The sequence below is a fragment of the Pyxicephalus adspersus genome, chromosome 7 (assembly GCF_032062135.1).
Source record: "Pyxicephalus adspersus chromosome 7, UCB_Pads_2.0, whole genome shotgun sequence".
Lineage (NCBI taxonomy): Eukaryota > Metazoa > Chordata > Amphibia > Anura > Pyxicephalidae > Pyxicephalus > Pyxicephalus adspersus.
This window is the reverse complement of record NC_092864.1, coordinates 34,969,621-34,995,919: the sequence shown is the minus strand read 5'-3', so window position 1 is coordinate 34,995,919 and position 26,299 is coordinate 34,969,621. Positions and strand designations below refer to the sequence as shown.

General features: G+C 37.7%; 1 protein-coding gene across 1 annotated transcript in view; it reads right to left on the bottom strand.

The window, feature by feature from the left end:
• The window catches only part of THSD7B (thrombospondin type 1 domain containing 7B), a 313,336-nt gene that overhangs the window by 40,779 nt on the left and 246,258 nt on the right, over positions 1-26,299 (bottom strand). Inside the window, 3 exon segments of the mRNA XM_072418113.1 lie at positions 1,556-1,697; positions 10,943-11,096; positions 22,342-22,475. Of these exon segments, the coding sequence (XP_072274214.1) occupies positions 1,556-1,697; positions 10,943-11,096; positions 22,342-22,475 (430 nt within the window).

Below are 26,299 nucleotides of genomic sequence, written 5' to 3'. Positions count from 1 at the left end.
TCTAGAAGCTTTCCAACCCTAAAATTGGCAACAACTCCATATCATTGCCCATAGTTTTGGAAATGGATAACAAGAAAGTACATCTTGGTGTGATGGTCAGGTGTCCATTACCTCTGGCCAAATAGTGTCCACAAATCCCAACATTCCTTGTCTATATTCTTGTAGAGCAATCAAGAATGCAGATTGCTGCAAATAATGCAGGATTACAACTGTCAATTTTTATAGTGAAAGTTTTTTTTATGATATGAAAGATTATTAATGTGTCATGAACAATATGTAATGATGCGTGTATTATGTATATTTATGGGTATTAGGAGATGTGCAATTAATAATTCTTTTCAAGCTGCATCATTAAACTGGGTAATGACTATGCCAATTGTAAAACTTATACTGTTTTTTTACAGGTTGAATACATAAAGTACAAAGTACATTGATACGGGCAGTTAAGTGTCACACCACTGACTACGATGGGTACTGGGGATAAAAAAATAGGCAATATCTGCTTTTTCTAAAATATATTAAAGGCAAAACCTCAAATGAAGCCACAGATAAAAGATAAACTCAACAAGATTCTAAAACCCAAAAGTTTTTGGCTTGGCATACAGTTAAAAGTCAGAAGTTGTAGAGACTATTTAGGGCCAAGTGAAAGAGTCTCCTGCTATCACACCCTCTGATCCTCTTATATTTTTTTGGGAGGTTCTCCTTCTGCAGTCAAAGCTGCCACAAAAGACCCAATGTAAACTCTGTGTTGGATCAGATGACAGAGTCAGTGATGTCACTTTTTTTTGTCATGTGACAGTTTTGGAAATTGGCTGCTTAGACCCAAGCACTGCACCACAGGAAAAGGTCACATGTTTCCCCATACTCAAATAGCACTGGGTGTTGTAGTGCGGTGATAGAGTAAGGAGTGTTGTGGGAGTACTGAGAAGGCAAATATATAAAATAGTCAAAATCTAACATACCAGCCCAGGCACGTTACTTAATACCTGTCTGATGCTGCTAGGTTAACAACAGCTCAAGGTGACCTCTTTGATATTGTAGTTGTTTCCTATTACAACATTCCTAGGTTAATTGTTTTACCCAAGCAATTTAGATACCTTTTAATTTACAAATATTGTGTACAAACCCATCCACTGAAACATATAAACTTCCCGCAGATAGCATCCTGAGATGGAATCTGATTCGGAACTCTGGTGCTACAAAGATAACATGCTAACCCTGCAGCTACAAATTGCCCTAAAATGCTGACCTTTAAAAAAGTATAAAGATTTGGTTACCTGCGTGCTGCGAGGATCTGCATACGTATGCATAAGTACTATACTGCTGGCAGCTCAGATCATTACACAATTTTATTTCACTTAATAAATCCTGCCCCATTTCCAAACCAGCAACAGAACTTTCTTTTTTTTTCAGTATATGAGAACTAGAATAAAATGGATGAATATTTAATGGGTACATTAAAATGTGAGCCACCCTGGCAGGTACAGCAAGTCTCCCAGGGAAATCATTAGGCCTTCTTAGAGCGGATTAGAATGACCGGGAGGTGCGTTGGTACCTGTGACATTATAGTGATAGTGAAAGCAGTTAGTGTTCAGGACTCACGGCTCAGTCTCAGAAGCCTCAGGACACGTCTTCCCATTTGCGGGAATCCTCAGAGGAAATCTTGTCCTTGACCGCACCAGGAAAGAGTCGCACGACTGAGGGGAAAAAACAGAAAACAAACGTTAAAAGACCTAATACCACGGATAGCACATTCGGTGCTAACTGCACTCAGCTTCAGCATTGTGGCTGGATAAAAGGACATATTAGGCTTCATTTAAAAGGGAATGTCTTTTTCCCTTTATGTCCGCATTATTTTTCCTGTCTTAGTGTCACCCATACAAGAAATGAGAAGTACGACTGTCACCCACAGAGGAGTGCATGGACAGGAATAATAAATAAAATATATTATTAATAAAAATTAAAAATTATTTATAAAATAAAAATATTGGGGTTGATTTACTAAAGGAATTTAGGCTGTTCACTTACCAAGATGAATTATTCCTTTGCAAGGAATTATACATTTAGCTTAGTGAATGTGGTGAAAGTTCACTAGCAAAGAATACCAAATCATATGCAAGGACAACATTAAAAAACTGAATTCTTGCTTGCACATGAATGGATGTTTGAAGTCAGCAGAGCATTATCTCAAGTAAAATAGACCCAAAGCCTGATTGCCACTTTAAGATTATCTGTTAGCATCACAGCAGGCTATGATAGGGATCAGTGGTGCTTGTGTTAAACACCCAAATTGCCACTTTTGCAATTTCATGTACTAGTAAGCAGCTGCAAGAAGTAATATCCACTAGATAAGACTGAAAAATGTGGTGATCAGTACTTCAAAAAAGTGAATAAAATGTTTGATCATCAAATTAGGGTAATTAGGGTGTGGCCATGAATTAACATAAAATCAGCACATTAGGGCTGAAAGTCCAAGGAAGATTTGAAATTAATAATTATTGCATTTTTAAAAATGTCATACATTCAGTAAAGAGGTCTACATCCTTCTCAAATAGTTTATCGGCAATGTCAGTGTGTCCATATGCTAACTCCAATATATATTGCCTTGGGCATAGGATTACAATACTATCTTGCTCCTGTCAATATTTCAGTATCTCTCTTTCATTGGCAGTTCTCTATGGACTCCTAATTCCTTTACTCAGCTCATAACAGCAGCCCAAATCAGGCCATTCAATGAATTCATATGGCTTCTTTCACACTCTTAGTTCCACACAGCCTGGTAAGTGGCCCCTAAAAACATAGGAAACTGCTACTATATGTCTAGGAGTGGCAAACTACACAGCAGGTTAATTTGCAGATGTTATTCTTGATTTGCATTTGTGGTGCAGTTCTTCCTCCCCAGGAGAAAAAGCAACCGGATGGCCAGAATCGACATGTTGTTTCCAGGAACTGCACCACAAACCCACCACAAAATAACCACAAACGTGCACAAAATAGCAAAAAACAGCTACCATCTACTTGAATAGGAGCAGTTGTGAGCATGGTTGAGTCTGTGGTGCAATGCTACACTCACCTGTAGTCTGTAATAGCCCTTACTGACACTACTTAAACAAAAAAAAAAATTATTGTAATAATACAATAATAATATTACTTGCAACAGTACCTATTTATTATCAATACAGGTTCAGTACCATGGACAGCACAAGACTCAAGAGCAACGTTTTAATGTATTGCAGTTTATTAGACCTTATGCCTAAGATGTGGTGGCTTAATGGTTGCATTAGTTAAATATATAAATATATATATATGTTTTAAACCTTACTGTATCTATATAGGAGACGTGTTGTCTCTCCTAAACAGGAAATCTTGAAATCTATTGAATTCCTAGATAATCTATTGAACTTTCTATGGTGAGCTAAGAACTTTGAACTGAAGGAAGTAAGGGGACCACAGAGTTAAATTCTGGCTTTTACAGCAACTGCAATAATTTACATATCATTTGAGCTGCCTATATGTCACGATCTACAGATCACTTTGACATGCTATTTTTTTTATTGAAACTAACCCCTGCTGATATTTTTTCAACACATGCTCATTTTAAATCAGATTTATGCCAAATTTACTTGGCATGAATGGGAAATTTGCTAGCAGCATTATTTTTACGTTGCTTTACCATGAAATTAATCAATGCAAAAAATGTAAATGTAAAAAATGTAAGACATCAAAAAACAACAGGCAACCTCCTGCAAGAACAGTTTTACCACACTCCCCAATAAACTTAAAAATCTTTTTAACAAAAGTCTCAATAGACTTTTTTATTTTTAAAAAAGATCAAACAGGTATCACTTTTGCCAACAGGTTTTCTTTTTCTTAAAGGTTACTCAGCAATGCAGCTGAAATGACAGTGAAATCAGAAATTCCTAGGTAAAGTTCACTTAAACATAAAGTCATGGCCAGAAGGACAGCAATCACATAATCACATAGAGGTAATGTGCACTTTCAGGTTTCCAAAGCGCACAGGATGTGAATTTAATCACTTATATTCCCTGTTCTATACTTGACTGAAGCACTGTCATGCCAGGGATTGAAGAATAATACAAAGAGCCATTCAAAGAAAAAAAAGAAAGCAGTAGAAGAAGGGGCAAGCAATTACATTTTACATCAAATATTGGACTGATTCTAAGATAATTTCACTCATTTTGTATGATAATTGGCATTGTGCCATTGTTCCAGTGGTGAAAGTCCCTTTTAAGAAGATGCAGCTCCTCCATAATGACATTAAAACTTCCCAAACCTCCCCTACACCCCAACAGATTCCCCTTATATAGAACACATACACACACACACATATATATATATATATATATATATATATATACATGCAGTGGTACCTCGGTATAAGTCCGCTTTGGAATAAGTCCAACTTGGTATAAGTCCTGTTTGGACACAAAAAATCTTGCTTGGTATACAACCTTTGTGCTAGAACTTGTATGGGTAAAAATGAGTCATAACACCCCACGCTACCCTTATTTACCTGTCTCGAGACAAAGCCATGACTGCCCACGAGTGTCAGTACGCCAGTTACTACCATTCAGTGAACAACCCGCGCTATAACTCTCTGTGAATTACATAACATCTCCTCCTCCTTAGCACCATCCTAGTAGGCACTCGGCTCTTCTCAGCAAGGTAAAGTAAGGTTATATTTTCATTTATTTCATCTAAATGCTTTTTGTATTTATGTATCCACACATATGTGGATTCTAAAGGTAAAAGAATGAACACATAAATGCAAGAGGCAGAACATCCCAATTAAGTCTCAAATTTCTAAAGAAGCATGTAAAACCTTTAAAATGCAATTGCTTCAGTGAGGTTACTTATGTCATGGCAACTTAGGGTCCCAGGCTAGACTACAACAGATATAGAAAAGATCACCATATCATTTGTGAATTAGTTCAAAATGAATTGTCTGACAGCAACAAAGACAATGGGTCTGTTTTATTAAAGCTCCACAAGGCTGGAGAAGATTATTATGGGAGAGTCAGCAAACCTGGAATGGATCTGGTCCAGGATTGAAAATATTTGCCAACTAATAACAAATGATTTTCAAAAAGTCAATTCCAGGTTTTACAGATCACCCTGATTCTCCCATGATAGTCTACCTTCACCAGTCCTAGATAACTTAAATACATGTAGCCATTCAAGTGTTACTCTGAAGAAGGGAGAGTGCTTTTAGCCTCAAAAACTGGTTATGTATATTAGTTGCTGTTGAACTATAAATAGTGGACTCCTTCACAAGTATTTCAGGTACCTTTCTATAGCTGTTTGGTGGGGTCTAACCTGAGTATTACGTGCCATTACGTGTTAAGTAACCTCAGCAGAGCTATTGTTTTGTGAAGATTGTACAAAATGGGTTGGTTCTTTTTTCTATATCTGTTTGTTGAAGTTTTACCTTGGACTCTAAATTAGGGTGCCCACACTGAGCAACTTCACCATAGCTTTTCAGCTTCACTGAATTGTGAAGATCTTTATCTTCTATATCTGCTTGGTAAAAATAAAAGATTGCTGGCTAAGATGGGGTGAGTGGCACACAGAGACTCAATTGGTGGTGTGGGCTCCAAATCTAAAAGCTCCAGGTAATGGGTGTATGGAGTCTGTCTTTTGGCATGTTGACACCTGTAGAGGCCAGCTCAGATGAGGATCTTTTAGTAAAGAAATCTACTACTTTTTGCCGGGGATCAGCTTTAAAAGGTATGCACAAGCGATAAAAAAGCATATCCAGTGCTGGCTTTCCCTTTATTATAAACTGATCGGAAAAATAAAAAGAAGATGGACTGGCATGGTTGGATGTTTTGCATGGCAGCCAACTTGTATACACCAACACAATTGGCTTATATATATGTATATAACCTATGTTCTATGATTGATACATGATAAATCTTGCTTAGGCCATTCCATCTGTAGCTGGCACTATTCCTATTTTATACCTCTAAACATAGACATTGTCCTCCTCTTCTTAGATATTTAGCTGTAGAATTTTGTTCATTAAAGGATGGGTGTGTGAAATTCCATTACTCCCTAATGAAAGAATCATAATAAATGAATTTTGCCAGTGCTGGCTCTAACTTTAGAAATCCCATTAATAACAATGTCAAGCTGGATGGGCTAATTGGTCTATCAGCATGCCGGGATACTGTCATACATATAATATATCAGCAGTTTCTTCTCTTTCACTCAATGCAAAGTGAAAAGGGCTACATCCCCATTTCACCCCCAGGTGGTTTAATCACAATTATGGAGCTAATGATTAAAAGGCCCGGTGGATTTTTTAGCATGTTTCCCGCTGTGCCAACCATTAACTGGCACATGGATTTTTACTATAAATTAAATAAAATGTGTCACGGCGCTATACTGTGGATTAATAGTACCAATCACTCAAGAGGCTTAATTAGAAATAGTTGAAATTTTAAGCATCTTTCCTTTTAAACCCCAAGGTATAAAATCACAGAAGACTCTGAAAAAACACATGTAAGCACTTATTATTTTTTTTCTGGATGCAGCAATATATATATATATATATATATATATATATATATATATATATATCCTATGTTTCCCAAATTTCATAACATAGCCCCATTCTCAGGTGGCTCTAATGTGACAGTTAGAACTGATCAGCTTGTATGGGCAAGAGCTGAATATATACAGATGCAAGATCTGGATTTCAACCATGGGAAATCTTTTGTTTTGTATTTGCATCCCCAGTTTTACTGAAGGAGCTGTTGATTGGAGCATTGTGTAGTTTGATCCCACCATGGGTTGAACTGGAACTTCAGCCATTCACTGTTTCAAAGTTACGAAGGCTCCTATTGACTAGTGATTGTCAGGAAAAGATCCTTAAGTGGATGGAAACACCATATTTGGACAGATTGGCCCATCAAGGTTGATAAATGTAAAGTTATACACCATTAGGCCTAACACTTCTCTACAGTTGAGTGCATGGCAAATAGACTTCCTCTGGGGCTAGTTCTTGCCAACTGTGTAGTTGTAGTTCATTCAAAATAATAATACCTATTTAAATGAATTGGTAATAACATGGTGGAATCTCATCCAGTGAATATTTAATTGTCTTCAAAAATGAGAAAACCTTTTTTTTGCTCAGGAATAATTCAGGACTTTTTTTATCTTCCTCTGTGTCATCCACAGGTTTTGGGTTTTAAAGTTGCATGTTTTTAATTTATTTTAGTCTTTGGTTGAATGCAATGGACATTTTTTTTCTACCTAACTACATAAATAAAAGATATCTTGTATGTATGTGGCAACCTCAACATTTCGTCCTCTTAAAGCTAAAACAATGAATCTGTATGCTGAAGGTGACAACCCCTCCATTGTGTAAATAAGCCATCGATCTCTTTTTTTATTCATATTCAACACATCTCTCAGAATACATTCTCTTGTTTATGTTAATGAAGCTGATCCGCTCTGGCAAGAGGGAGGACACACTGAATAGACAGCTGTGTCTCCTATGGCTCCTCTCTGAATGTGTCCGTGTAGTTTATGTAAATTTCACAATAGAGAAAATAGAAGAAACAAAAAATTAAAAAAAAAATTCTGACAAACAAGACAATGGTTTTATGTTTTCTAAATCCAAATTGGTTGTGAAGAAACGAGTCTGACAATTTCCACCAGAGTCAAGTGTACAAGATCAAGGCAATTTAATTTCAGGAGAGGAGTGAATACCAATGAGGAGATGTCATGTTTAAAATGAGTCTATACAAATATAAATTCATATCGTACGGCATGAAAAGCTATGATTGATTCTTTTTTCTGACGCGTGTGCTTTAGAGAGAAAAAAAATTACTAGCGTGCAATTTTTATAGACCTGTTTATTTTTCATTTTGGAATGTTACTTAAAGTGTACCTGTAGTGTTGGAATGATATGCTGGAGGAGGAAGAATATCAAAGGCTGGCATTCTCCTTGCCTATAATATCTTGCTTTGAGTTAGCATGCCTTTAGGCCCTTGTCACATGAGCCATCTTGTCGCTATTGAATTTTCACCAACATCAGAAACGCTATGAGACCTCAGCACTGCTGCAATTGAGTTTCTGCAACACTTGGGACCAGTGAAGGAACGATTCTACAAAGGATAGTGGAAGTTTTTTTTGTGCAATGCTGCTTTTGGCAATGTATAACTGGCAGCAGAGTATTCTGTGTGGCCCATAGCAATTATTCTTTACTCCTAATGGCTCTATTTGGTTCTTTGACTCCTATAGGCTCTGTTTTTTTTGTGTTTTTTGTATATGGCTGTTTTACGGTGGTAAGTTTGTGGATGACCCTAAATGTAAAGCCAATCAATAAACCAATGACAATTTTTTAGGGTGTATGTATGTATATTTATATGTGTATTTACAGTTGATTGGACACTACCTTCATTAATTACATGATTATAACATAATAGAGATAATTTAAACTACCTAGTTTAATATGTGTTGAGATAATGAATTATTACTACCTGTTTGATAGCAAATAGATACCTGGTAATCGCCAAGTATTCTAAAAAGTAAACTTTGTGAAGAAGTAAACTTCCTGAAGAAGTTTTTTTTTTCAAGTTGTTCGACAAGTCCAAGCAGTGCACATGGGCAGAAACCACTATAGGAAATTATTGACTTGGAGTGTTAAGTCTATGATACACTTTGGCGTTTACATTTGTAAACATAATTGTGAATAATTGTGCATAATGTGCCAGCTATGATTTATGTATATATCTGTATACTACTAGTGTGGGGAAAACAATTTTTAGAAAATGGTATTTACAACAATTTTAATATGTTTGGTAGAATAAAATAAAGGTTTTGTTTATATTTTTATATTTATGCCTTAAATGTCCCTGTGTTTTCTTTTTTTTATTTTATCTATTATGCACCTAGTATTTGGCATAACATCAGACAGTTTAGTGTAGTTTTCTATGCATGCAATCAATAAACCATATCACTCATCAACTCAATCAACCATATCACTTAGGGTTGGTACACAACTTTTTAAATCTGATCAATTTCCAATCCAATCCAATGATTGGGTCTAAAATAAATCAGAATTAAAATATACTTCTAAGTTTCAAATGATCGTAACCAACCAATTCCCCTTGCCTTGACTGGTATCAAAACACATCCCATCAAAAACAAAAAATCAAATACATCCAACCAAGATTTTTCACTTTCCTTTAAAAAAACTGAACTGAAAAAAACTATTGGAAGGGTAGACTTGTGTGTTGTGTTTTTGGGCTTTAGAAAATATATGAATCTATTGAGCAAAATTGGGAGTGAATCTCCTAGGGCCTACAGATCCTTAACAGGTTAAAATCAAAGTATCGGTACTCCTTTCCTTCTGAAAAAGTAGGAGATTTTTTTAAATTTAAGATTGTAACATCCACTAATACCTAAATCCTAATAGACAGTCTTGTAACAGCCCTGATCCTCCAATCTTCAGTGCAATAATTGCAAGGGGGAAGTTTTATGAGCCATGTCTGGCAATGTGGCTTCTGGTCCTGCACTGAGTACAATATAGGCATGATGATGTCTATAAAGGGTAGCAACAAGACAGTGGTTGTTGATTAGGTAAAAAAAAGTTTCAAAGAGTGATACCCAATAATATTATTAAGAAATAAAATAAAGATAGGAAGAGATTTTTTTGTGACTGTACAGTTTAAAAGTTATTTTACCAGAATTTTAATATTTCAAAATCTACATTTTAACATTTTAATTACATTTAAAATCATACTGGGTGACATTGCCATGAAAGTTCTTGGTAATACCCGGTGACGTTCCAATGAAGGTTTATGGTATTGACTGGTGACAATGGAATGAAGATCCTGGTTAATACCTGGTGATACTATCATGAAGATCCTTTGTAAAACCTGGTGACACTACCGTAAAGATTCTTGTTATTACATGTTGACACTACCATGAAGTTTTTTGGTAATGCCTTGTTACGTCAATATGAAGGTCCTTGGTAAGACCTGGTGACACTACCATGAAAGTCCTAGGTAATACCTGGTGACTACACCATGAAGATTCTTGGTAAGACCTGGTGACACTACCATGAAAGTCCTTGGTAATATCTGGTGACACTACCATAAAGATTCTTGGTAATACCTGGTGACTCCACTAAGAAGGTCCTTGGTACTACCTGGTGACACTATATTGAAAGTCCTTGTCAATACTTGGTGACATGGGGTTGCTTTTTGGATTTTTGTTAATACCCTGTGACAGTGCCATTAATGTTCAGGCACTTCGTGGTATAGGGGGACAACTTATCTTTGTCATCCAGTTGTGCTCCTGTATCGTTACTTTGCTAACACATGCTACGCAGTCAAAGTCCACAAAGTCATTATTACAAAAAACAATACCTACAACAAGTGCTGCTACCACCTGGGGATCAGTTTACAACCATATCCACCCCATCTATGGCTCACAACTCTTCCTCAGCTGTGTCCATATTTTAAACAAATAAACCAAGACCAAACCACAATCTGGATTGTGTTTGGATAAATAAACTCTCCTAGTAATCCATTTCCCAGATTACAGCCATAATTTATTTGTTTGGATTAGGAAAACTAACCGGGAAAGGAGCATTGAGCCATCACTGGAGTTCACATGGACTGGAAAGGCAAAGTATTTAATTTACAAACAATGATTGTTTATAGGTCTGGCAGGATCACCAGGTAAACATAAAGAAAAACTACCATAAAGAAGAAAACTAATACAGCCACTACATCTAAGGAGCTGCAATATATTACATTTTTGTTCCTGGGTTTAGTTCTTACAACATAAAGGCTGGACACATTAGTAAATTCTTTGCAGAGAAGATTGGTGATATCTATTTATTCCATCTGTGTATTTAACCGTTAAGCACAGTAAGTCATAACAAGATAAAGGGTGCCCATACCTTACTGCACTGGCTCCATGGCCCCCAATTGGACATCACACATTCTTCTAAGCAGGTAAGTGAGCAGTTTTGTCTTGTGGAAGGAGTTTCCAAATTACTGCAATATGTGCTGTTTACAAAGGCATCTTCAGCGCTGTCTGATATATTCACACACCTAGAGAATGGAGACACAGACATGTATTGTTATTTGCTGCAATGTCAACAAGATATTTACAAGAATTTCTATAAACCATTTTTGGGTTATGAATGATGCCTGTACAGGACAGCAAAATGTTGTCACCAATACCCACTGACACAGAAGCATGAGAATTAGCTGGAAACTGAAAGTTAAGTGGTTATGTACATCCACACTGATATTTGCTCTTTTTAGAATTAAATCCTTTCTTCAAAAATTTGCAACTAGGCAGGCCTTTTTTGCAATAAGATAACCTTATCTACCTGCACACGAATTTTTAAATACACTCACCAGTCCCCGTTTTATCACAGAGGCTGCCATGTTCTTCTCTTCCTTGTTTCCATCATTGGCTGTTTTGATTGACTGGGCCAGGATGACCTAACTCCTGAGCATGCATGTTGGAGTTCATTCAGTCCTGACAGCCAGAGGGGACTTTGACAGTTGAGGGGAGCGATCAGGCAGGTAGACTTGTTTTTTTGCAGAAAGGACATTCCCTGTTCCTTTCTGCAATAAAGCCCTGCCTGCTCGCAGATTTTGAAAGTGCATCTTTAATTCTGCATTAAAGCTGAAAAACAGACAAATAGCTAGTAATAAATATTAATACAAGACACATTTGAATACCTCTCTGTAATCATTCTTACATTATGAGGTATAATTTTAAATGCAAGCAATTGTATCTGACCTGGTTTAGCTTGTTGCAGTGTCTGTACAGCAGAGCTTGGGGTGGGGGAAGAAGGAATGCAAGGAGCATCAGGCATAGAGACATAGAATTTAGCTCATTAGAGTGCTTCTTTTTCTTTCATTGTCCATTGAGAGTGTAGGGAGGGAAGATGAACTGTAGCAGAGAATGATCAAATTCTATTCAATTTCAAAAGGGCTGTGCTATATGGCAGTCATAGGATGGACAAATATACAAATCCTTTGTCAGGTAATACACCTTCATATACGTGCTTCCTCTGCACATTAAGCTATTTGCCTGGAGTTCAGCTTTAACTGAAAAATCCGGCTGGTCTTAATAATATACTATCTTTGCAGAACCCAAAAATAACATTTTTAGAAAAACTTGCAGAGAATAATTTTTACCATGGAAATGACAATCCTTCACATTAAATTTCTGTCATCTCGTGTCCATTAGTCTCATCATTTATGTCCTTCTTATGAATAAAGCCGAACGTGTCTACTCTATCTACCTCCCTGTCTGAAATAACTATTGGAGTCCTTAATTGCCTAATATCTGTAACTCCCTGCTCACGGCTGGGGGGTAATGTCTGATACCGTTCTCGTATAAAAAGTTTACTAAAACTTTTTACTGTTGGATATACTGGGGAAGGATTAGAAGCCCTGTTAAAGGGCAGGCATTTTTCCAGGGACCTGTAATGATGTGTGAGCACTACTCAGTCCTTGGGTACTTTGCGCCCAGCTGTTTGATGGAACCCCCTTAGTGGGGAATGTAACCTAAAGGCAGAGCTCACAGAAAAAGGCAAAATAACGTGGGGAATTGGGAGCAGCCTTTCTTCCAAGTCCAAGCAGTGCACATGTTTGAGCACAACTCCTAGAGTACTTTGAGCTTAGCCCACTCAAAGACACCCCCCTACAGAGACATGGAAACTACAGGATGGGTTTAAGGAAATGGGGAAAATAACGGGGCAATGGGAAGGAGGGATTCTTCCAGAGCCAAAAGACACACTTGTAATGATGACTGAGGACCATTTTGTGCTGGAGTACTTTAGGCTCCGCCTGCTTGATGACACCCCTACAGAGGAGAAACTACAGGATGGAGTCACGGAAAGTAGACAAAGTGGCACAAAGTGTGGGCAGCAGGGTGGCTCAGAGGTTATCACTCTGGCCTTTGCAACGCTGGGTCCCAGGTTCGAATCTTGGCCAGGACACTATCTGTAAGTCTTGCAGGTTCTCCCCCTGTTTGTGTGGGTTTCCTCAGGGTACTCTGGTTTCCTTCCATATTCCAAAAACCTGTAGCTAGGTCAATTGGCTTCCCCCTAAAATTGACCTTAGACTGTATTAAAGACATATGACTATTGTAGGGACATTAGATTGTGAGATCCTTTGAGGGACAGCTAGTTACATGGATATTATATTGATGCTATAAAAATACTGTGTAATATTAATAATAAAGTCCCAAAACAAACCATTGGTGCTAGATTTGGAAAGTAGGTAGAAAATAATTTCCTTTCCTACTGTTTCTATTTCTCACCCAAACCCCATACCAGATTACTCAAATGTGTGCACACACAGGGCTATTTTCTCCTGCTATTGTTGAAAATGCATGCTTTAAGCAAAGCTAAAGGTGGTCCAAGAAAACATTATGAAATTGTGACTTTTTTTGGCCAGGCAGTGCATGTAATAGCCAAGGGATATTTGTTGAACCCAGTAAATAATTATCATGGGCAGCATGGAAGCATCAGATATCCTCCCATTACTGTCTGATATACAATGCACGCAATTGGTTTTAATTTGTAGCTCTTTTGCACAGGAAGATAAAAGGTTCCTCAAACAGTATAATGAAATGACTCCAGTCTGTAATCTTGTGGTTGGGAGCGATTATATTGCATCCAAAAGATAAAAGCTTCTTTTTTACCAGCTTTCCATTATGATGATAAATGAGGGTATGCAGACTACACAACCAAAACACAGCATCATGCCTATAGGATGGAATGACAAGCGTGCTGTTAATGCATCAATGTGCTATTTGATAAAATGCCCTTTTGCTCTGTTGCCTACATTAACATCACATGCATTTTCTCAGTCCATATATCATGTCCATACTAAAAGCCAGATGCATTGGTGTCAGGGGACAAATTTCCCATGTAAACATTAGGTGGCGATATATAATGAGCCATGTCTCCTAACCTAAATCATATTGAATGTTAACTAGGATTGTACCTCAATTTCCAACCTTGCAGCTGTCTGTCAGCAAAATTAATAAACACAGATACCTTGGAATATTTTTTGTGTTTTAGGACATGGCGCCTAATACATCAAGACCATGGAAAAAGCACTTATGGATTTCCATATAAATAAGATTTCTTCTTTTTAATATATTGGAAATCAGCTGATGTTGTTTTGGCATGGAGGTAATTCAATACACAATCGGTCATATGCTTTTACAGGGAATATATAGTGGTGTGTGGTTTTATATACACGTTTCTTTTTCATAAATTACACTGGGGAACAATTTTGAACAAATTTTTGTTGACTTCAGTTTTTGAGCTTATTTATACTAAAATAGGTATGCTGATTCTGAAAGTGACGTTAGTTTTCTTCTATCACGTCAGGTTTTTTTTGTTCTACCGCTTATATTAATGTGATTAATGTGATTAATTATAGTAATGTGATTACTGTAGTGTGGATTTGTATAGGCTATTCATTTACACACAAGACAGTGTGGTCAGAGGTTGTGCGCTGCTTTACGTAGTGAATAAGCAAAATGTATTTTTCTACTTACACACGTATTTCCTTTCTTTCAGATCATGTCTGACTCTGCTGTTTCTCGTCGTAAGTGCCTAAACAACCCTGATTAATTTTGTTATATCTGTTTGACCATTCCCAGTCAAAGGGCGAACATCAGCACATTTGTAAAGCAAGCCTATTTGACATATTTCAAAGTTAAACTTGGTGATCGAGATGAGTCTTGGACCCCTCATAAGGCGCGCAAACAGTGTGTCTGTAAGGGTTTATGGATGTGGACAAAGGGAACACGTGATAAGGTGCCATTTGGAATATCTAGGGTTTGGCGAGAGCCAGGAGATCATTTCAGTGACTGTTACATTTGTATGGTGAAAACTTCAGGATATAACAAGAAAAATAAATTTAACATAGAGTATCCTAGTCTACCGTCGGCTATAATCCCTGTGGCTCATTCAGATGAAGTCCCAGTGCTGGTTTTCCTCTCTTGAAGAACATGATTATGGTGATGAACTAGGTGACAACAATGATGAGGAGTTTGCAATTGAAGAGGACTCTGTTCATAAGGGATTTGATCAGCATGAGTTGAGTGATTTTGCACATGATTTGGGACTATCGAAGAAGGCTTCAGAACTCCTAGCATCAAGACTGTGTGAGAAAAACTTACTTGAAAAAGGAACAAATGTATCGTACTTTCAAACAAGAGAAATTGCATTTCTGCAAGACTTTAGAAATGATAGTTGCTTTGTGTATTGCCATAACATACCTAGTTTAATAGAGGAATTAGGAATTCCAATCTATAACTCAACTGAATGGTCTGTTCATCTATAGCTCAAAGCGGAGCTTAAAGTGTGCCCTCCTTCACAATGGCAATATATTTGGGTCAGTCCCAATTGGCCATTCAGTTTCTCTTTGTAAATAATATGCAGACATAAAGAGAGTCATTGAGTTGTTGCAATATCGCCAACACAATCGGGTCATCAGAGAGGCCTGGAGCGGGGGAACGCAGTGAAAGGATAGTGGAAGGCCTCCATGACTGGGAAGGGGTAGGGAGCAGGCAGTGCTAGGGTTAATTAATTGCAGTGTGGCTAGGATGGGGAGTTGGAGTGAGTGCTTCTCTCTAATGGCACGCCTTGTGGGGTATTCCAAGTGCTTCTCCAAAATGGCATGCGTTGTGGGGTATTCCAAGTGCTTCTCTCTAATGGCATGACTTGTGGGGTATTCCAAGTACTTCTTCCTAATGGCAAGCCTTGTGGGGTATTCCAAGTGCCTCTTCCTAATGACATGCCTTGACATGTATTCCACCCAAGGAGAAAAAAAATGGCAAAGCGCATAGATCTTTGACAAGGAACAAATTGTGATAGTCCAAGTGCTCCTCCCGAATGGCACACCTTGTGGGGTATTCCAAGTTCTTGTCCCAAATGGCATACCTTGTGTGGTATTCCAAGTGCTCCTCCTGAATGGCAAACCTTGTGGGGTATTTCCAAGTGCTTCTCCCTAATGGCACACCTTGTGGGGTATTCCAAGTGCTTCTCCTGAATGGCACGACTTGTGGGGTGTTCCAAGTTGCAGCAGTAATTTCTAACAAAAACTGGTTAAAGGAGGGACAACCTGTTAACTAGCAGCAGGGCTATGGTTTCCCAAGACATAATGATACACATGGGGGAGTGAAGCTGCCTACCTGGTCTAATCCTACAGAAGATGTAGTGTAGAACAATCTGAAGATAAACTTTATGCTGACCATAAGGCAACACAGTGCATTACAGCTTGTTGGGTATGGGGCTGCAAATTCCAATACACTTGCCAGTCAGAGTAACCATGCTGACCCCTCTACATCATCGAAGGTGCCTACAATGGGCTTGTTGCCAACTGGACCATATAGCAATAAAAGAAGGTGGCTTGGTCTATGAACTATGTTTTCTTTTAGATCATATGGATGGATGGAGTCCATGTGTGCTGTTTATTTGGGGACAAGATGGAAGCAGGGAGTACCAATGACAAAAGGAAGGCATGTGGAAGCAAGGTGTCTTATTAGAACTGGCAGATCTTGTGGAATTCTCTTTGCATGTATTGAAATCTCATGAGTTTAACCCTACAATCTCCCCGAACTCTAAATTATAACTTCTATATATTGAAATCATAAGTTTAAACAAACATATATTAAGCATAGTGCATAATATTTTCTTATTTCCATTTACATATACCTGTTTTTTTTTAAGAGAGTCAAAATTGATTCCACACCTAAGGTTAGGATTCCCAAACCCCCTCCTTTCCAAGGCAAATTGGTGCACGGTGTGGTATTTGGCAGATCAATCATTTAGAATGGAACTCCAAATCTCAATGCACCTGTGTTTTAGAGCACCAGAGCATGCAGATGGGAACCACCTGCTGTGCTTCATTAAAAAAAATAGCTTTTCATCTGATTTTTGGTCCGCATAGGTTTGGATAGCCGCTTTACAATATTGACTTATTATCCATCTCATTGCTTACTGAGTTGCTGCCCAATATGAGGTCTTGCAATACTTATGTCACAGCTCGTCTGGGTATAATTCTTTAGAAATCCAATATACAAGTCTTTTTAACCTTCATAACAAAATCAGATTATTGTATTCTTGCTGGAAAGTGCAATATAAATGTCAGGACACAGTATAAAACATTTAGCTAAACAGACGTTCGAACTGAATTAAATTTAAATGTAATTTTTTCCCTGTATTCTTCTCAAACTCCGCATAGCTGCAAACAGTCTACAAATCGAGGTAATTGCAAAGCGTGCCCATCTGTACTGCCATTCATTAATATGTAATGTTACCTGCCCTGTCACCTTCTGAGATATACTTTTGTCAGCACACTGGTGTAGACAGCTGATGTGTTGGTGAAATAGAAAAACACTACAAAGTTCAGGAAAAGGTCAAATATTATGCACATAAAATTGTTTTCTGCTCATTAGTGCACTTTTTCCTATTTATGCCACTCTCTCTGTATGTGCTATGCTATGATTTTATCCTGATAGCTGTGCAGATTCTAACGGACAATGGCCAAGCATTTGCTGATTGCCAAGTTCCTAATAGCCATACATTGCCAATAAAAGAGTTGGAGGTGCAGGTGCCAGGGGTTGCTCTAGTTTTATAAAAAAAAAGATTCCTATGTATAGTATGATAAGGGAGAAAGTGATCACAAAAAGAACAAAGTGCCACACATTGGCCAGCAGGGAATCCATTAACCAAAACAAATCAGAGTGCATTAAGCGTGTTTATTCTGTGTTTGACTGTATCAATGCAATTGAACACAGAGAAAGTGCCAGGTGCCATCATCTCCTTTCTTGTCTTTCGTCTTCTGGCTACAACACCCGATCTCGCACAGCACAGGCACAAGACCAGATGATGTAGCCTGCTGTATAAGGGGAAAAAAGAGTGCCGATCTTACTGCACATGCGTGAGATCAGCATTCCCCCCCCCCCACTTCCCAAAAAAAATGGTCATTTTTAACTTGCATAAAAAAAGGTTATCTAGCCTTTGTACCCTTGTAAAAGTAAAAATCCTGACAATAGGTCTGCTTTAGGGTACATAAAACCTCACTCAGAACTTTACAACATAATAAAAAGTACATATAAAAACATACATGACCAGGATTGTGTATTTTTTACATAATCACAAAAGATTTCTTAAACCACTTATATATCAAATTGAATCAAAGGTACCATACCATATCTACCATATACCATATCTTGTTTAGAAGAGATGCAAAACAGGACTACAAGACATTTTAAATTGTATTTAGGACCATTAGTCCTAGTTACCTGGAACTCTGCCCTAAAGGTTTTAAACAACCAACAACAAAGCAAAACTGTACTTTCATCCCCTTTGATTCTCACTTATTGAATATGCAGAAAGATTGTTTTTGAAAAATCACCCAGCAACTTAATATTAATTTATTTACCTTACTATTGCAGTGGGTATATTCATCTTAAAGCATTGCTTTGGATTGTTTCTCCATCAGCCCAGGATGTGAGATGCCATTTTATTATATGATAGTTGGGTTGAGCCATTCACTCTGGTGGCAAACTTGCTATCGCTATTTCACACCCATTATGAGATTTGATATCTACAGTGCACACAATTTTTTGGTTTCTTAATACACATGTAAATTTATCTGAAGACTTACGGCAGTGTTTGATTCAATAGGAGATCCTATATATTTTTCTTTTCACAGATTTGTATTGTTACCCTGATTTTTGTCAGCAATGGTATTGTCTTCTTGTAAATTGGTTGCTTTCTAACTCCTGACGAAGCAGACTAGATCTGTGAAACGCGTAGAGGTTTTTTTCAGTAACAATCTCTGATTTTTTTGTGATAGTAACAACCACATATGTACCTTTTGATGACTCATCCATAAAATTAGCTTTTTTAACCATGATTTTAGTACCTTGAAAATCACTCTCTATAATATATATAGTCCTGTTTTGCATCTCTTCTAACCTATTTTTTACATAAATTTAACATGCATTCCTCAATGCGTTTCACATAGCTGCTTCATCAGGAGAAACACCATTCATCACACCATGTTATCAATACAAATCACTCCTTATACACTTCTGGTCACAACCATGTAGAAAACCAAGCGTGCAAGCAGGTCCCAAAGTGCTCTATTCAGACAGTATAGTCCATTCCCCCTTAAAGGCAGCAGGACTTCATTATTGGTTTTCTGCAATCTGTTGTACAGATGTTGATGGACTTACATATATATGTATGGTCAAAATCATGTGGTCTCCCTATGATGCTTCTTGCTGACAGTTATTGGAAGATTCACATCATCCCTGTCCCTCATTGGGATTTTATGTACCTTAAAGGTCCTTTAAATGTGATTGATGGTGGTTTAATAAATGTTTGGGATGTTGTACAGATAGAGCCTACTGTCATATTATAGATAAATGTATTAATGCAATGCCAAAGAAGTTTTCTCTAATTTCTTTACTGAATTATATGAAAAAAAACAAAAGAAAGAGAATCAAAAGAACAATTGGTTGGGGATTTTTTTAAAACATAAAAATAAGTGTCTTTTTCAACCTAACTATGTATGTTATGGGTGGCTCTTTTTGGGATCCTTCAACATTTATAGACTTGTTGAATAAATATCTACAAAAGATATATATTGGCATACAAACACATTCAATGACACATAATTAGAGTGAAAACTATTACTTAGGTTGCAGTGACACCCATTACCTGTTTACATACATTATATTATCAAAAATCATGTGTTTTTTTAATGCAATTGTCATTACCTGTTCGCTTGACCCTATTCCCTCTGATCTACTCTGTGCCCATTCCTCCACCCTGGCTCCTGCCCTAATTGAACTATTCAACCTCTCCCTTACTACTGGTAAATACCCCTCCGCTGTCAAATATGCCATAAATTCTCCCTATCCTATAGAAACCCTCACTGGACCCCTCCCTACCCTCTAACTACCATCTAATCTCCCTTCTCCCATATGTCTCCAAACTTCTTGAACGCCTTGTCTACAAACGACTCACCCATTACCTGACCACCAACTGTCTCCTTGACCCCCTCCAGTCTGGTTTTAGAGCTGCCCACTCCACTGAAACAGCCCTTACTAAAGTGGCCAATGACCTCATCAGAGCTACGTCTCAAGGCAACTTTTCCCTGCTCCTTCTCCTTGATCTTTCCTCTGCTTTTGACACTGTTGATCAACCCCTTCTAATACAAATCATGCATTCCATTGGTATCAGTGACACTGCTCTCTCTTGGTTTGCTTCCTATCTGTCTGACCGCCCCTTTAAAGTTTCATTCAATGATAATTCCTCCTCGCCCACTCTCCTCCCTGTTGGTGTTCCCCAAGGGTCAGTCCTTAAACCGGTTCTCTTTTCTCTGTACACCTCCTCTCTCAGTAGTCTCATATCCACCTGTGGCTTACAGTACCATCTGTATGCTGATGACACTCAAATCTATCTGTCCACCCCTGACTTGTCTCCCTCAGTCCTGGGTAAGGACTCATGCTGCCTGTTGGTCATATCATCATGGATGTCTGACGGATTTGTAAAACTCAACCTGGATAAAACAGAACTCATCATTATCACCCCCTCAAATTCCAAATCTCCCCCTGACATATTTTTAACTGTTAACAACACTGTGATTCGTCCCTCCCCTCAGGCACATTGTTTTGGTGTCACCTTTGACTCTGCCCTCTCATTTACCCCCAATATTCAGAACATTTCCAGGTCCTGTCACTTTTATCTACACAACATCTCCAAAATTTGCCCCTACCTGTCCCCTGAGGACACCAAACTCATTGGACACGCTCTTATCATCTCTTGTCTGGACTACTGTAACCTCCTCCTCTCTGGTATTCCACTAACTCCGCTCTCTCCTCTACAATATATTATGAATGCTGCAGTCAGACTCATCCATTCTTCCCACAGCTTCTCTTCCACTGCATCTCTTTGCAGATCTCTACACTGGCTGTGCTTTGCCTTCAAATCCCTACACAGTTCTTGTCCCACTTACATTTCTGACCTGGTAAAAAAAATACTCCGCTCCTCCAATGACCTACTAATTATTTCCTCACTCATAACCTCATTACACTCGTGAATACAAGACTTTTCCAGAGCTGCCCCAACTTTCTGGAATGGTCCTATTCGGCTTGCCCCTACTTTCTGCTCATTTAGAAGAGCACTCAAAACCCATTTTTTCAAACTTGCCTACCCGTCTTCTTCTGTCTTTTGAAACCATCACTACTTCCCACCACTACATATTTCCAATCCTATTGTGTGTAAATTCCACCACGTACTAGATTGTAAGCAGGGTCCTCTCCTCCTGTACCACTGTCTGTATTCGTCTGTCATTTGCAACCCCTATTTAGTGTACAGCGCTTCAAAATATGTTGGCACTATATAAATCCTGATTATTATTAATAATAATAATAATAATAATAATAATATTAATAATAATTGTCATTAAAGACAGGACAAACAGAAAATTATAAAATAATTAAAATTTAAAAGTGGAACTTTAGATAAGTGGCCCATTGAAAATATAAATATTAGGTGTTTTGACCTCAGTTTGCCTTTCATGATAGACTCAGAAAATATTTTAGGCAGATATAAATGAATCTGACTTGAGCTTGTTGCAGAAAAGCAGGGCTGGAGTGTCAGAGGTAGAAGACGCACAAGGAGAAAATTAGTTCATGTGCCTATAGGTAGAAAAAGTAGAGTGAAAGAAAGATAAACCCATGACTATGCTTTTTTTCTCATTACCCATACAGAGGCTGTGATGGGTCCACATGACCTGTGCTTAAGGTTAGGTTGAATGATACTGATCACCAGACTGAGGACATCTAGTGTGAGAAAAAGCATACTGCAGTGAAAATCTCTAAAATGAAGGTGAATAGTGCAGCAAAAACTGGTTTTATTATTTTATCTTTTGGGTTATTTAATGTTATCTTTTTATTTTAAACTGGAGTTCTGCTTTGAAGCTGGTGACAGCTAGGCAATACGCATTTCCAAAGAGAGGTCAGCCCTTCAGTAGAGGTTTCCTTTAATTAGGAGTGAAGCTGTGGGGTGGCTTTATCTGAAAGTGCCGCACATTGCAGCCGCATCTGCTGCATTTACACCTGCATCTCTCTTTGTAAGTGTCCAGAACACAATCTCGTTATTCAGTTGGCAGCAGGGAAACAACATTGCAGAACAAAGTTGTGATGTCTTTGCTGAAGGTCTGACACTGCAGTAAGCAGCTCACACATGATGTATTGTTCAGTCAGTGGAGATGAACTGCTTCTTTCACTCACCGCACTCTTCTGATTTGTATTCCAAGCCCGCAGCCGGCGGTCTTCCCCTCGCTGTGCAGCTTGCAGGCGGACCACGGCTCAGACACCCACAGGTACTGATTGCATTCAGTATAACAAGGGACTACCTCATACACCTGTCAGGAAACACAAAAGGGAATCTATATAAATCAGTCTCATCAGTATAAATGGCTGTCACCCACAGAAAGGCAATAAGTCTGCCGGAGATAAGGCTTATGTGTTCATTATTGTGTTGAATGTAAATGGAAATATACACTGTGAACAAAGCTGCAAGGAACGTTTCTAGTAGTAGTCAATTTTAAACATGAGCCTTGCTTCCTGTAATGTATGTAATCACATGTGCACCGGTTACCAGGGTGGAAACGGTCTAAAATGAAAATATTTACAAATCTTAACCAGAAGCAAACAGGGCTTGGTGGCTTAATGGTGTTTCTGCTGAAACCAGATGCATATTGCATTGTGCCCTGGGTGGAGATGGCACTGTGAGGGCTGGTCAGGTTCAAGGGAAACAATGGTGATTGGCAAGGAAAGACATTGAGCCTGATTTAATAAGGCTCTCCAAGAATAGGGAGCATATACTAACTTGGGTGTACCTGGTGGTCCAGCAAACCTGAAATGGATATAAACCCATTATTTGGGTTTTATTAGTCGGGCCCATTGATCAAGGACTGGAACTAAACTTTTAAGCAATACACAATGATATGGTAAATTTCAGATACACATATATTATAAAAAGAACACCATAGATAAAGGCATTCAAAACTATGTATTATAAACACAAACATTATTTGAAATCAATCATAGAAAGCTGATTACAGCCTAAATAAATTCCATATGACCAGATAGCGAGAGATACCAGCAGGTTGGGATAAAGCTCTACCATACCGCCACTAAACAACCACTAAACCATGGATTCTCTCATATCTCTACTCTTTCCCTGGCTTATGATGACTGTTTGGGTAAAGACTGGCCATGATAACTTGGTTGCCTACGCATATAACCAGTTTTCCTGTAAGTATACCCACTCTTGATGAAGCAGACATTTCTGCAAAACACATAGGGTGCAATACAGGCGATGAGGCGATGAAATAATGGACCTAACAACATTTAATTTGATGTCAAATATATATATATATATATATATATATATATATATATATATATATATCTTGAACTGCCAACCAATATTGTTTTTATAGAATAAATAAGTGTTGTATTTAATTTGATATCACAAAAAGTGTGTTAATGAATATGAATTCTTTATCTATGGTGTTCTGTTTCCACTAATCAATGCAGAATGTGGCATTTTGCAATTCATAACAGGGAAAAAAAATCCTTGCAATCCAAATGTGTTAGAGTCAACACATTTAGGGGCTAAGATATGCTACCCTTCATCAGGGCTTATAAGGAACAGAACAAAATATGTGGACTTGAGAACTAATTAATTCTATTAGGTTTTTTATTGGCTCAGAGGCTTGTCTGCATCTGCTTGTAGCAACCATATTCTACGTTTAGATATTGGCACCACAATAGATTTTTAGAGTGATTTAATATTTTTGCAATTGATCTGCTTCCAAGTTGCATCACATTTGGTTCTTTCACAGTTCTTACCTCCTAATCAAAAAATATCTCCAAATAGAATTTTCCAGTATTGCAGAAATACCACAATTACAAGGTTAAAGAAAACTGCTGCCACGTGGGGAATCAGTCTGCAACCACTCTAAAGATTGAGTCTACAGGGTAAGAAAGTGAACTGGAAGGTTTATTTGATAAAGAACAATACAACAATTAAACTGTCCTATTGCCTAGGGCAGCGTGATCACTGTATTGTGCTTTATCTAATAAATCTCCAGGTTCTCCTCTATTCCTTTAATGGACTCAATCTTTACATGGTTGAATTTGGTCTGATTTCCAGTTTTGCCAGGCTTTTTTACCCATTACAAACCCAATCATGATGCCACATTTCCATTGATAGATTTCTCATAATACACCACAAACAAATACTGCAAGCGCATAGAACTATTTTTATATTTTTAAAGAATGGTAAAAAAACACAAAATATTTTTTAAATTTGGAATTGAAGCTTTCAAGAGACATTTGAAACTGGTGCAAAATTCAGGTTGTTATAATGAATATTAAGATATGGATAACCATGACATTTCATAAAAGGCTGGTGTAGACCACAGAAAATACAAATATGGAATACTAGTGAGTGGAAAGACCAAACCAGAAAATGTTGTCTAAGAAAGGAGCGAATCCAACTTGCCAAACAAAACAAATTAATAGAAAATCATTTTCAAACCTATAGCCATATTTTCCATTCTGCCTCAATTGACATAAGTCTGATAAGTTTTTCTAATATGTCACACTGAATAAATCCTTCAGATAGATGTTTACTGAGTAAAAACTTTCCCTCTGTGCCCAACAGGACCTTGAAATACAATCTAATCTTGAACACAAAGGAACTTGAATTGTCAGTCTCTAATATAAAATATCCTGTAAGGAATTCAGAAAAGTAATCAGGTTGTATTTCACTTGATGGAAACTGAAGTCAAGTGATGGTTTTTCAAGACAAAACTAATAATTCCTTGTGTGATAAGCCAGGAAAGCTGGAATCAAATAGGAAATTTAAATATTTTACTTTTCTGATCCATCTTGTGTGTGAAATCTATTTTTGATAGTTGGAATTTGGCAATATTGCCTCTAGATGAGGGGTTCTTTGAAGCTACCACAGCACTAACAACCATCTTTAACACTTCAACATCAATTAAAATACATTTCATCCTTCTTTGTATTGCATTCCGAACCTCAGGATCTTACTGTCCGAGTAATGAAATTCTGAATGGTTACATATCAGTAAGAGAAACCGTGTCCATGTCTAGGGTTTAGTACATGTGAGCTCATTTTCACTTAGGATCTGAGTTCCAATCAAAGTGAATTCAATAGTCATCATAGCCATTTTTGGTCCTTCATTCAGAGTTGAGCAATCAAGCACACCGGTAAACACTGATCAAAGGTATGAGTTGAGTGTGAATGATCAATTAAATCCCATTCAGATTCTGATCACTTTCTAAATGAGAAAATGGAAGAATACTATACACACATGTGTAGTGTTTTAGAACCTCTAACTAATTGATTACTGATTGGAAAATCAACAAGTTTGTTGAGCACAATACTGGCTGCAGGTTTGTGCCTGTCTACTACAACTTAGGGGTCATGTCATTAGTTACTAGCTTTCCCAGCCCAACTACTTTAATGAATAAAAGAAAATCAATACAATTTGAGACATCTCATTGCACCACACTACTTTTCTGCAGCCAATCTCATTTACCTGATATTCTTTTCTATGTGTTCAAGCCTCATAGGGGTAGTCAAAGTCACCTTTGTCCTGTCATCATCTCTCTCCACTGTCTGTTGGCTCATACAAGTATCCCTCTTATCTATTTCAAGCACATTGTTTCATTCTAGTATTACCAGTGATTGATCATTTAAAGAGGCCCCGTCACCAGATAATTTTCTTTCAGCAAAAAATCTACTCTAAGATTACATATTGGTTTAATGTATTTCATTATTGTTATTTAGCAGTGAAAGCCTCTCTTCTGTAAATACCCAAAGGGCTTAAGATCCTTTTTCAGTATGCAATGGCAACAGGGCTAGCAGATTTAGAAATCCCTTTAAAATGATACACTATATCAGTCTTTCACAACCTTTTACCCCAAAACCTTAGACATAATTTTTAGCTCCCATGGAGCACCAGCTAATACCATTTCATGGTTTCAGGGTATCAGTGGGGAACAATAATACTACAGTGGTGGTCAGTGGAATAAATGCCCCTTCTTATTGTTGCCACCTATACAGACAACTAAAACCACCACGGCTATCTTGCAGCTTTGCTTTTGCTCTTTGCATTTCACTTTGCAAATGGCATGGATTCTAGAAC